The sequence below is a fragment of the Apostichopus japonicus genome, chromosome 3 (genome assembly GCF_037975245.1).
Source record: "Apostichopus japonicus isolate 1M-3 chromosome 3, ASM3797524v1, whole genome shotgun sequence".
In the NCBI taxonomy this organism is placed as follows: Eukaryota; Metazoa; Echinodermata; class Holothuroidea; order Aspidochirotida; family Stichopodidae; genus Apostichopus; species Apostichopus japonicus.
In genome coordinates, this window is record NC_092563.1 from 7,887,617 (window position 1) to 7,900,471 (window position 12,855).

The 12,855-nt window shown below is 35.4% G+C and overlaps 1 protein-coding gene across 4 annotated transcripts; it reads right to left on the minus strand.

Annotated features, from left to right (window-relative positions):
- Positions 1 to 122: 122 nt before the first annotated feature.
- LOC139961928 (E3 ubiquitin-protein ligase RNF212B-like) lies at positions 123 to 12,824 on the minus strand. Of its 4 annotated transcripts, none has more exons than XM_071961639.1 (17): positions 12,669 to 12,824; positions 11,270 to 11,399; positions 10,468 to 10,529; positions 9,991 to 10,065; positions 9,465 to 9,521; positions 8,998 to 9,065; positions 8,256 to 8,342; positions 7,713 to 7,768; positions 7,252 to 7,327; positions 6,545 to 6,569; positions 6,123 to 6,192; positions 5,306 to 5,363; positions 4,241 to 4,312; positions 3,748 to 3,806; positions 3,259 to 3,302; positions 1,593 to 1,618; positions 123 to 808 (listed from the first exon to the last, which is right to left on the minus strand). In XM_071961639.1, the coding sequence occupies exons 2-17, from the start codon at positions 11,376 to 11,378 to the stop codon at positions 766 to 768; spliced, it is 987 nt and encodes a 328-aa protein (XP_071817740.1). In that variant the 5' UTR covers positions 11,379 to 11,399; positions 12,669 to 12,824; the 3' UTR covers positions 123 to 765. The 4 variants fall into 4 exon arrangements, with proteins under 4 accessions (XP_071817740.1, XP_071817738.1, XP_071817734.1 ...); XM_071961637.1 differs by having other exon boundaries at positions 12,609 to 12,824; XM_071961633.1 differs by having other exon boundaries at positions 12,547 to 12,824.
- Between the last annotated feature and the right edge of the window lie 31 nt (positions 12,825 to 12,855).

Sequence of the window (12,855 nt, forward strand, 5' to 3'; positions counted from 1 at the left end):
ACGGACTTTTATGATAACATTTTAACAAACAAACAAAGAGAAACATGGCTGTAAAATATTATACAAAGAAGATGATTTTAAGTGCAAACACTGTCATTTCAAGGTGATTTCAAATCCTCGTCTCATAAATCCAATGTGATTATCAGTACTGGTATATATACCAGTTTATACAGTGTTGTAAAATGAAATGCTTCTGTAGTGTTTACAGTAACAGTGCACAATAACAATGTAACATGCTGTTGTGGTGTACATTTTAACGTATCTAATACATTTACCAGTTTACACATTGTTGTAAATGAAATGCTTCTGTAGTGTTTGCAGTAACAGTGCACAAAAAACAATGTACCATGCTGTTGTGGTGTACGTTTAAAAGGTATCTAATACATGTACACAAGTGAACTTGTAAAGTTGACTATTTCCATTGTTTTTGATAGTCATTGGGGATGCCTGCAGGAAGACTGTTATTTGTGTTTGCTCAACTAATAACCTTCTTTGTTTTATGAAGTGAAATTACTCAGTCAGTGAAATTACTCATTCAAGTGAAATTACTCTGTCAAAAATTACACATCATCTGATCATCTTTTAATTTAGTCGACCTGAAAATAAGATTGTTCCGTGTTGAAACATAGCCCACATAATGTCATATAAATCAGGATTAGGACACGGTACAGCTTTAATACTGGCTCAAACAGATCAATTCCAGCTGAATCCTGGAGTTCCAAGAGTCTGGATAGGAGTCCTACGTTATCCCACAATTGCTGCCATTTATGGTTGACTGAGCATGTAACTGCTGACAACTCCACATGATCTATGGAGGATGAAAAACAGAATTAATTTAATATCAGTATCAATCCAGTGGTGATATCAGTTTCAATCCAGTGGTAATATCAGTTTCAATTCAGTGGTAATATCAATTTCAATCAAGTGGTTATATCAATATCAATCTAGTGGTTACAGCAATTTAAAGTTGAACACTTCACAAAGCAAGGAATTGAGCTGAAGCTTGAAACCAAAAGAGTATTCAAGATTAGTCTCTACAGAAGCCTCAGACAATCTTTGAGGAGTATTGTGACAGCAAGCTTGATAGAGACTGGTCACTTTAAGCAGGATAATAATTCACCAAAGATATTTACAAATTACATTATCCAATATTTGTTTCCTTGCTGTTGCTTCACCCTCTATTCCTCTCCAACCTTCCTATGTAACTCATTTCTCTCTCTCCATATCACTAAACGTTAGAACTTAGCACACCACTCTCTTAATTCTGCCATCTACAACAGTTGAAGTGTTACATCAATATGCATACATATGCATATGCATACCATATGTTACATCAATATGCATAAAATATTAACAACCATTCAAACAATAACTTGACGTTCCATCGTTCTGACAAATTTTCACTGAACCATTGCAGTTTACAAATAAAAAAGGTTTAAAACATTTATTACACAAAAGATTTCATGCAATCATGAAATCTCATAGTTATTTCACAATTAGAACCATGGTGGCAGTAAATTATTTTGTCCTCCAAGGATTTCTTTTGTCTACCAAACTTTGATAACAAACGTGATAAAAGTGATGATACTTACAGAGGTCTTTTCTGTGGGTACATCACCTTTGTGTAAAATAGAAGACACTATATGCTTTACTAAAGAATTCATGTCTTGAGGAGGGGGGGGGGGGGGGTGGGGGGGGTTAATCTAGTTAATCTTACTTCAAATAATAAATACAGCTCACAGTTTGAGTCTTACTAGCTGAAGACAATAACTTTGCCTGTTACAAAGTTGATATTCAAATTCTGTAATCAGTTCTAACTGTTGATATTAAAAAGGAACAGATACTAGTTAACATCCACTGTGGTAGGAATTGAAACACTTAAACAATATCTTCCCCCATGTTCATGGTAGGGGGGAGGGGAAGGGTGGTGGAGGAGAGAAGGGAGGGAGGGAGACTTGTTATAACTAGCTACTTTAAGTTTTAATTATATTCATCTGTTATAAAAAACTATGATTAATTCACTGGAGTGAAGCACTACAAAGTGTTCCTCACATATGTACCATTGGAAAAGTACAATTGTGTTATTAACCACAAAAGTAAGCTATAAAAGGTTTCTACATAAACTAGTCCCAACATAAATTTTATTCAAATAACGTTGTGACATCATTCATCCCTTAATATATATATGTATGAACATATATATATATATGATTTTCATGATATATATATATATATATAAATATATATAGGAATAACGGAAAAACTGTTAAACTACAGGGGCGTATCCAGGATTTTCCACTAGGGGGGGCGTCAGGCATGAATGATCGCCGTCCTGGGGGATGGGTCTAAGGGGAGGGGTGGACAATTTTTGCTTTCGAAGAAGGGCTGAAATGCAAAATGGTGCCATATGTGATCCATTTTTCGACCTTAATAATAAGCAACATTTCCAGTAAAAATGGACACAAAATGCACAATTTAGTATGGCTGGCATGTCACTTAGTGTTTATAGTGATAATACAAACACAATTACCATCTATGTTTCTAAAACTATTATGCCGCCGAACTTCACCAGAACCTTTTTTGGCAAACAAAAAATAAAGCATACGGGAGGGGGGGGGGGGGGTTGAGCGATCACCAACATCTCACATAAAGGTCGTCATCAATTTTTTTTTTTTTTTTTGCTAAACTTTTTGTTGTGACGGCCAATAGGGGGGGGCGCGCGCCTGTTGCGCCCCCCCGGATACGCCCCTGAACTATGCTGCATTTAGAGAAAGGCTGGATCTCGAGTGAGATACAATAATTAAATTAGGTAAGTGATTGGAAGTAAAACAGCCAATGTTTGGTTTTTGCAGAGCTTTCGAGCAAAACTAGCTCTCCTTCAGTGCATGATCACCGAAAGTGACTTATATATATATATATATATATATATATATATCATTTAATATTAATTAACCAATACTGATATTGACATTTGACCTACACAACAAAGGCTACTTATTTTAATAAACAGCCATTTTTCATTCACTAGGGTGAAATATCTTTTAGCATTATCTAGCATTCCACAGGTAAATTCAAGTCCTGCTTTACCAAAATGTACTGCCTTATGTGTAGGAGCAATTCATTACTTTTCTATTCCGAAATTATTTCCCATGCTGAAAAACAATACACTAAGTGTAAGCCAAAAGTCATTCCTTTTCCCTACATGTAGCTAAATGAAACACTTTACAAAATGTGTATGTTTAATGTGTTAAGTATTACCTGACTATTTTGAGGTGTATCAGATCTGCTATGAGGCATGGGTCCTGTTAACATAAACAAAGTAAATATTCAGAAAGAAATATCAGATTAATTAATATAAAACAATAGTGATGAGAGAGCTCTGTCCCCAATCTCTTAATGAAGTAGATGAATAAACTATAAGATGATATTTTATACAAGCAGCTAACAATTTAAAAGTCTTTCATTACAAGACACGGTCTGTTCTAGAAATCACAGGAGTGTGTTTCAAGTTTTACTAAAATGAGAGGTGATGCTACAGAAATGATTATGGAAGAACCTTTTATATGATCAAGAACATGAAAATGCTTTCCAGATCTCAAAATTCATGGAATTAAAACTGTTATTGTACTCTCAAGAGCTAATGTCAATACCTTGTTGAGTACAACAAATATGCAACAAGAGTTAAAATATTTATGTTTTTTTCAAATATCTATCAATGTCAATCAAACAGTTCAGGTTAATACAAACCCAGTGAATAGGTTGGGCTGATTGTTCGTGGAAGTGCTCTGGGTGTTTGGTAAATTGTCCTGTGGGGAGAATAAAAAATGCTAAGACACCTCAGTTGCATCAGTTCCAAAAGTCTGTGATAATAGTACATACGAAAGAATGAAAATGTCCATCATCATTTTACTAAATGTTCCATGTTTTATGAGGATGAATATTGCTTGCTAGCATGATCCTGTAGTTCTGTCAAAAAAGAGCTCTAAGACACTAAAGCCTTCTTATTTTGCTGTTGATGAGAGAACGTCTAAAATTACATATTCACACTTTTAAGAGAACCAACTCGTCAAAAATTTAACTCATCTTTCAAAAAAATATAAGTGTTCATTCCTTGGCGACAATATTTGTTATTTGCATTAATAACTTTTTCAAAAGAACTAATATCCAACATTTTACATAGCTTCAAAAAGTTTGATCCACACTGGATGAAGTGTTACAGATCAGAGCAAACTGGAGCTACCTGTTTGGGCTTGGTGAGTGGCCGCTTCTCATAAATTCCAATCCATTTGGAGTTTTTCTACCCTTTGAAGAGCTGTAGAAGGAAATTTAAACGGGAAAACAATTAAATAGCTAACAATTTAAAAACAGCGAATTGCTTCAACAAAGCAAAACGGAAAAATTACACAAAGGGTAGTTAGTACTTGCTTGTCATGGTAAGCATAACTATATTCCAACATTTGTATGTATTGCAACACACAGAGATTACCAATAATAGATCCTTTGCTGTAGACTTTGCTTGGCAACAATTTTTGGGGTTTGTATTTCAGTCATATAACCACCTTTCTTAAATCACATGCAAGGTTATCTTTTGAAGAACAGTAATCAATCATTGTCCAAACAATTCCCAAGTTTATTGCGCATACTTTGTCTTCAAGCCATAAACAGGGGCAGCATCGGAGCCAAGTCCAGTTCCCTTTTTTATGTCTATTCTTTCAGTGGCGGAGCTAAGGGTATTGGTCAAGGGGGGCCAGAATGGTCTGTAGGGGCGCTTTCGACACTATCTAAGCGGAGCGCCACCACAGGTTGGCGCGGAGCGTACAGGAATTTTTTGAGTAAAGATATTTCCTAGATCGCCGGAAATGACCCTTTCCTTGCCTTGCTAATTTGCAGATAAACAAAGAATAAATAGGTGTCATCGCAAACAAAATGTGACAAATGTCAATAGGTAGATGAGAGCGCAATCAAAAAGTAAATAATCGCGTTAAGTCAAAAGTGGTAAAAAGCTGAAAAGGGCGCCAGCAGTCCATTTGAGTCCGTCAGGGGGGGCATCCGCCCCCCCCTGACTGTATGGACGCTCCGCCACTGTATTCTTTCTTCTTAAGTATATTATGAAAATGAGACTACGTTAATCCTTTATCCCATATTTCTTAGTCGCCCCTTATTGACCCTGGTTACCAGGGTTGTATCTCCCTGAGATCCCTCCCTCTTATCGGGCCTGCCCACTAATCACACCACCTTTACCAAACTACAGTACTGAATCTGTCCAATCCCTCTATTTGGTTTGACTTTTAATATTAACACACACCTTATAGATGAGCTCCTGGACATTGAACTGTGAATGGACACTTGTGTACCGACAGTACCTATAGAAGAATCGAGAGAAAGAGACTGTATTGAGCAATGATGAATGGTAATACAATCATCATGTACGATCGTTATTTCTCTATCATCAAAAGGGGAATATATTTTTTACTACATGAGCTGTTATTAACCCCCCCCCCCCACCCCTGCATGACAGGGTTTCAAATAAGCCAATGGGTGACTTTTTATCCTTAGGTTCAGTAAACTCACAGTAAAAGCAAAGGTGATTTAAAGGTCTACATTATATTTTATATTATACATTATATTGTCATGAATACAAAAATGTAACCACTGTGAAACATGATTCAATAATCAACTATATAGACATACTAGGACAAAGTATCAAGTGGAGGTTTGTTGGAATATCTTGATGGAGTTGATATAGTAAAGCATTATCACACTTCTTATAATTATCTTCATCTTACCAACCTTAAGGTTGGATCTTCAGAGGTCATCTGTAATTCCTCGAAATTTCAGCATGCTGAATTATAAAAGCTCTTTCTCTATAAACAGTATAATGCTTTGTCATTCCACAATAGCACTTTGTTCTTTCCCTTTTTATCATGGGGGTGGGGGGAGGGTGGGTGGGTGGGAGCTGGGGTGCAACAGTACTAATGTACCATGAATATCTATGTAAGTTGAATCTCTCCGATCACTGCCGAGGGAAACAAGTTCCTTAGAAAAACTTCAGTTTGCATTATAAAGTCCTCCCCCCCCACTTGTGGTCTTCTGGTACGCCCACCAGTGGTTCCTGTACTTACCTATTTTACCATCAACCGGTGGTGTTCTAACGCTCAGCCTCGCTGGACCCTGGGGAGTCTTGTTCTGCAGCTACAAGGAAACGTCAAATCAAGTGACATCTGATGTTTGAACATGAACATTTAATCATGGTTACCATGGTGACGGAATTATATGGATGGTCATTTCTGACTCTCCTTTATGGTTTGACCATTGTGTATTATTCCTGCTTAGAAAATTTAAATAATACACACAGGAAACCTATATCTGAGTGCATATTCCATGATCCACTTTTCACCATGTAAATTTTGATACTGGTCCATCGGCCGACCCACGAAATCACCTTTCCTTTGGGTCTCAGAGGTAAATTTTAACAACAGGTGGATAAAGAAGGGGGGGAGGACTGGGAGGGTAACAAACATGATAAGAAAATGTTGTTCCATACCTGTAACCTGGAAAGATCCGGATGCCTGTAGTCGAAATGAGAAAGCCAAAATATTTGAAAGGTATCGACTAGCAAAGCATATAAGGTGTCTGAGTTGATCAACATCTTAACTTTACTTTTCAAAATGATTAAGGAATAGAACATGATCGTGTACATCTATTCTAACAAACTCAACATCAAAAATAAATAAGAGATCAAGGCCTCCTCTAATGTGGATAAGTTGATCCAATTCCAGATTGGGTTATATACACATTGAAGACAGCTGGTCATGACATGTCCAATCTCCTAGTTAAAAATACAACAATGTTGTATGTTCCTTTTTATGCCAATACCCCTCGACAAAAAAGCGATAAGACAAATTAAGCATATGAAATTAATTTGAAAACCATGTATCTTATTGATATTGTTTTATGCAGGAATATCACAGTATACTTTACCCATGATTTAAATATGTACAAAGCGAGGAAAAGTGCAAGAATTGACAATTTATTGGAACTATGACATCACACACTGACAAAATTGCAAACCCTTAGATAACTTTTAAAACAATATATTTTCCAAAGAGAGCAATATTTCAGTTAGATTTCTAAAGTGAGTTGCTCATCAAAGGCATCTTTATCAATTAAAGTAAACAATAATTCTACTCTTTCTGTTCCTGTTTTGTGGTTTTCTCTGAGATATTATTTAACTCACACAAAACTACTTACATGTTAGCATATGGAGATTTGGATGTTGAGTACGGAGAGCTGGCCTTTCTACTTTTATTTGGAGACGGACTTCGACCTAAACAGAGAAGGAAAGTTGATAGGATAGTTAAGTATTAACTCAAGTTATTAACAAGTTTTGTAAATAAAAAGGCATTGTCCCAGCAACTAATACAACAATGAAAAGTATAACATTCCACAAAGAAAAAAATGAAGATCAAATAAATAATCTAACTACAAGATTATTACTGACTAATCTGTCAATAATTACTCATAAACATGAAATCAATATTTGAAGAAATTTCATCATTTCCACAGCACTGTTTCAATTCCCAGTAATTAGGTTACAATAAGCCTGCAAACACACTTGCTTTGGTTTTAATCATTACTTCTTCTTCTTATTTATTTTTATTTACTCTGATGAAATGGATATAAGAAATATCCCCCCCCCCACTCCCCCTTACCCTGATAAAGTGATGTAGGAGAAGAGCTGTGCATAGTCCGGCCAGGTGTAGGCACTCTGTGAAGAAAAGCAAGAGAAAAAAAAGCACCTACCAAGATATTCTCTATGAAAAAATACTTACATAGACAAGACTTTAATTTAGTAGATTAGGCAACTGAAAAAACTGGCTGAGATAAAGATATTAATATTACTTAGGATAGATATGTTCGCTCAAAATAACAAAAAGCACATCAAACAAACTTCAATCATGACCAATTGAAAACAAATTTATCTTTATGGAAGATAGGCAATAAGGAAGCTACAGTTGACAAAAAATTTCGACAATATTTTTTTTTTTTTCGAAAGAGATATATAAATGAACCAAAAGCAAAATGCATTCACTTGGTTTACACCCTCTTATATTCACATCTTCATTCCTTGATAATCTGTAGCTATATCCTTCATACTCAAAATATAACCATTTCATCCAAATTATCCTAATGAAAGAAAAATTACACCTTATAAATTCTGCTCCTTATAAAAGTACTGCATGGTAGTGCCTTACCTATTACAAATACTTGAACCAGGTGATTTGCCAGCATTAACCATACTTCTTAGTTTGGCATTCTCCTCTCGGAGCAGAATAGCTTCTCTGAAATTAAATGCAGAGTCAAAATTATCAGCCAAGAAATGATGCAATTAAGAAATCAATCATTTTCAAATTAAAAACATGAAACATGTGCAAATCAGACTTGTAAACTTTATTGAAAGGTTGTTGATGAGGAATTAACTATATACTGAAGGGTTAAAACTGGAACAATAGACTATTATATCTTCAAACAATACTTTGGACTCAATCAAAATTGTCACAAAATGGAGAATAGCAACCACTTGATTCAGAATTAACAGAAACAATTCTTAAACTCTTATAGCTGCTTACAGATTTGCAAGTAAGCCTCTTTCATTGTTTAGCATTCAGCAACTAAATGCTGTTGTATCTATGATAAAGGAAGAAGTTAATCAATCAAACAAATTTAATTAATTAATTTTTTTAATTTCATTTATTTCGTCTATACATAAGAACAAAATATATGATGATGTCCTGATAACCAAGCCTCATCTAAATTTCTATTATAAACAGTGGAGTATTTTTCAAACAAATAATTTCAGAATTAAGTTATCCTGCATGGGGAGCAATGTTTGGGAATTTTTGGCAATTTTGGCAAATACTTTGGGAAATTAAAGATGACCTTTGAAATATGAATATTTATTTTGCATACATTTGATGAAAGTATTAGTTTATTTACCTTTCCAGTCTCTTAGTTTCCTCTATTTGCCTCTGAGATAAAGATGCATGCATTGCTTGCTGTGAGTACTAAAAACAAGAAAATGAAGTTTCACCTTTCATCCTGAACAAAAGCGATGATGAAATTTGCCCTTTATAGAATGCTGATGCTGTTGGTAATCACCTATCAATGTTTGGGTTATTTTAATTTGTTTATCCCTAAAGAAATGTAAGACACAATAATAATGACTATGCAGTTGAAAGACCCCAATTCGAAATGTATTTTTTTTTCTTTCTCAAAAGACTTTCTTTTTCCTACAGAAGATACAAGGTTATGTCTGTCATATAATACTTATAACCATACTTCAACTTATATTTATAATTCAATGTCAAGTTTGGGATCAAAACTACAATACCAATTAGTGACTGGAGCTTTGGTCCATTTTCACAATCTGAGCATGTTTAAGATGGTAGAAGTCATACCCTTACCCTCTCTCTGTGGTATGCTGCCAACCTCTTCCGATGATTTCTCTGAAAATCCATGACCTACGATGAAGTAAAGATGACATTACATTATTAATCGTCTATTAGCTACAGCAACAGCCAGGTTTATTTTGATAGGTAGCGATTAGAAATTTAACAAGCACCTCTTTGTTTTACATCAATCTGATCGATCACTGCAGAGCAAAATCGTTACCCTAGAAATGCTCCTCCCAGCCAAGTTTTGTCCACCTGTCATTACACTCATAACCAGCACTTTACAATATACATCAATTAAGAAAAGAACTATGTAGCTTGGTCCTCCTGCCCCCCCTCATGCCCCCCACCCCCAACCCCTCCAAAAAAAAATGGAAAAGAATATTAGTTCACTTTCAAAAAAAATTTACTCAACCACTGCTCATTTGGCTACAATTTCTCAGTCTCCAAGGAAAAACTTTCTGAAATAAATTTGAAGAGTCATTTTCCAATTTGCTACAAGTGTGCAGTATTTCTAGGTAATTAAGGTAAATCTCACCTCGATTAACTGTTTGAGTGATTTCTTGATAATATCTGACGGATCATTGAAAAAAACCTCCACTTCTGGCTTCATCTGCAAAACAAGAGGGAAAAATGAATTTACAAACATTGAGAAATAACTCCACCATACTTACTGCTGTGATAAGTGCCTCCCATTTCAATTCACATTATAAGAGATCATGTTATTTTTAAGCAAGGAAAATCTCTTGATATTAATTAGTGAATCTATAGATTGCTGTGTTATGTCAATGATGACAAGGTAAATATTCTACTTGTAATTACAAATGTTTTGAATATACATGAGAGCTCTTTTTGCTTATCGTTGCAGTTTACATCCATTATATGATGTTGCCAGGGGCAACATAATTTTCTGCTTCACCACTCAAAGCATTAGTACTTCTACTTCGTGTAGAAGGAAAGATGGGACCATTACAGGATCCTAAAAGTTTTTTGAAATACCTTCAGTATGACATACCTTTGAAGACAATGGAATAGCAGTACAGTGATTTCCACACATCTTGCATGAGTCTCTTGTCCCTGGAAATGTTGAAAAAAACATAAAATTTAACAACTTGACATTTTTGTAATGAATTGGGAGATATGTTTGTTACCTTGGATGAGTAGCTGAGGGGAGGAAACCATAAGATTACTCTTGTTGAATATCTAACCTGAGAATGAAAGATGTTGGGATTTAATTCAGGAGAAGTACTATAAAATGTCACAAAGTGAAGCACGTACTGAAGGGTTGAATCAAATTATAATAATTTTTTGTATGACGCTATTCTACAATAATGTATTGATTACAAATGATGTTAAACGTACTAGTATAAAAATCAACTAGACCTAACTTTTTAAAGCAAACTTAGCTTACACAATTCTGAATTCAGGTACTTTTCTGGATGTGTTAAAACATCCATACATTATACTATCAATGATTTTAAAAACTGAATTAGACTTTATAAAACATATCAGTGTGAAAAATAAATTCATTGAGGATGGCTACAACGGTGATTAAATGTGTTAATTTATTTGATACTTTGTGCATGTTTGAGGAACCTGGGGGTTTGCTATATAGTAAAATTTGATGCCCCTTTTAGACCACAATTTGACCAAGTGATGACTTATGACTGACATTCAACAAAATATACTAAGGATCTTGTGAACACTAATGGCAGGAGATATAATCAACTACCCGTAAGCTCATGATATCCCACTGACTCAGATGACCAGAAGGATTAAACCAAGTTATCTCTGTACATTCAAATATCACCACTTACCATCTTCAAGACATTCACCACAGTACAAATGGCCGCAGTTGGTCAATGAAAACTGCCTGCCATCTCCTGGTTGATGGAAGCAAGAATTACAGTGAACCCAATCTGCCATGACACTGTAGGTCTATCAGTTCTACAAGCAGATAGGAGAGAAATGTAAAACTGTTTATAGAAATATCAGATCTAAATTATATTGAATTATGTATAATCTGATTAAGTGATTTACAAATGTACGAGTAAATTACATCCATCTTAAATTAAATGCCACTGACAATTATGCAAGACAAGTAAAAAAAAGAAGGGAAAATCAGAAAATTAGTTCTAGCCCACCCTCAGAAATATTTGTAATTGCTATAGAGTCCCAACAGTTACTTTGGCAATCATATCTCAGTTAGAGTTACTCTAACCAGCTAATGTAGCATACCCAAGCTTTTAATTAACATAATTAATACTAACATACAACCAGACTAGAGGCAGTGATAGAGCTAGTCTATCCTACACAGGCCTAGGCCCATGATAGGCTGCATAGTATCAGAAAAGCAGGAAGCTAGCACTGACAACTGCAGACTAGTCGTAATACAGGTCATCAGCACTGTTTCGATGCATAGTGTATAAGTAGTGAGGGCCTAGTCTATAATATTTACTACTTAACCAGACCGAACATGTAGTCAATTTTATGTGCATACTGCATAGGCCAAGCCATTGGCTGATGAGTAAAGCTGGTTTGGCAGTACTGCATTCGTAGATATGATCAATGAACATTCATTGCATATTTCCTATAGGCCCTAGGCTAGGCCTCTATAGTTTCAAATCGGTTCAACACCAACTTCAAAAGGTGTTTTGTAAAATTGCAAAAATTTCATCAGGTCTTTACAATCTATCATTCTCGAAACAATGCCTAAGGTCCAGGCGCTATAGTAGGCCCTATGCCGGATAAAGATAGGTCTATATTTAGGCCTAGTCTAGGGTAATGGCTTGATAGGCCTAGCCTAACTTATTTATTGGCCTAGCTGTACCGTACTCTGTAGTTTTTTTTTTTTTTTTGACATCTGAGTAAGGAAAGTAACTTTATGCAAAAATTTCACCTCGCAATTTCCGCCCATTGGATAACTTAAGCGTAGCCCCGCAATGTTTTGTCCTTTCTTTTGATAAATACTGTGTCTGTGTGTTGCATAAGTTTGGAGCTTCTGGATATATGCGTTAAGCCTAGCCTAACTTTGTGTACTATGATGTTGGTAGATAGGCTAACAATCTCTGGGCCTTACTTTGGCATAACTTACCTAGGCATAGGCTAGGCCCTACGATGGAGCAGTTGTAACTGATCTGTGTAAAAAAATATTACCATTGATCAATCTGATAAACAGCGACCCAACGATATGTTGGTAAATCTCATTAATTGTACCTTATGACATAAACTTCTAGCTAACTACATTCCCCTTCTACGCTTTATTTGGGTATCTGTGAGAAAATATCACAGAAAATTTGGTAACTACATGTTGCCAATTGGGCCAAAGTTTCCTTTTCCCTCATTGGTCAATCGCCAGTAGTGAGGCCAGTCACTGTTTGATCTAGCATTACGATTCAGCACA

What these genes read in the sequence shown, in the direction of transcription:
- LOC139961928 (XM_071961639.1), bottom strand. Translation starts at nt 11,378, where the DNA reads ATGGCAGATTGGGTTCACTGTAATTCTTGCTTCCATCAACCAGGAGAT. An exon ending in AAATCTCCATATGCTAACAT is followed by an intron (nt 6,570 to 7,251) that starts GTAAGTAGTTTT and finishes TTTCGACTACAG; the next exon opens with GCATCCGGATCTTTCCAGGT. An exon ending in TCCAGGAGCTCATCTATAAG is followed by an intron (nt 4,313 to 5,305) that starts GTGTGTGTTAAT and finishes TTCCTTCTACAG; the next exon opens with CTCTTCAAAGGGTAGAAAAA.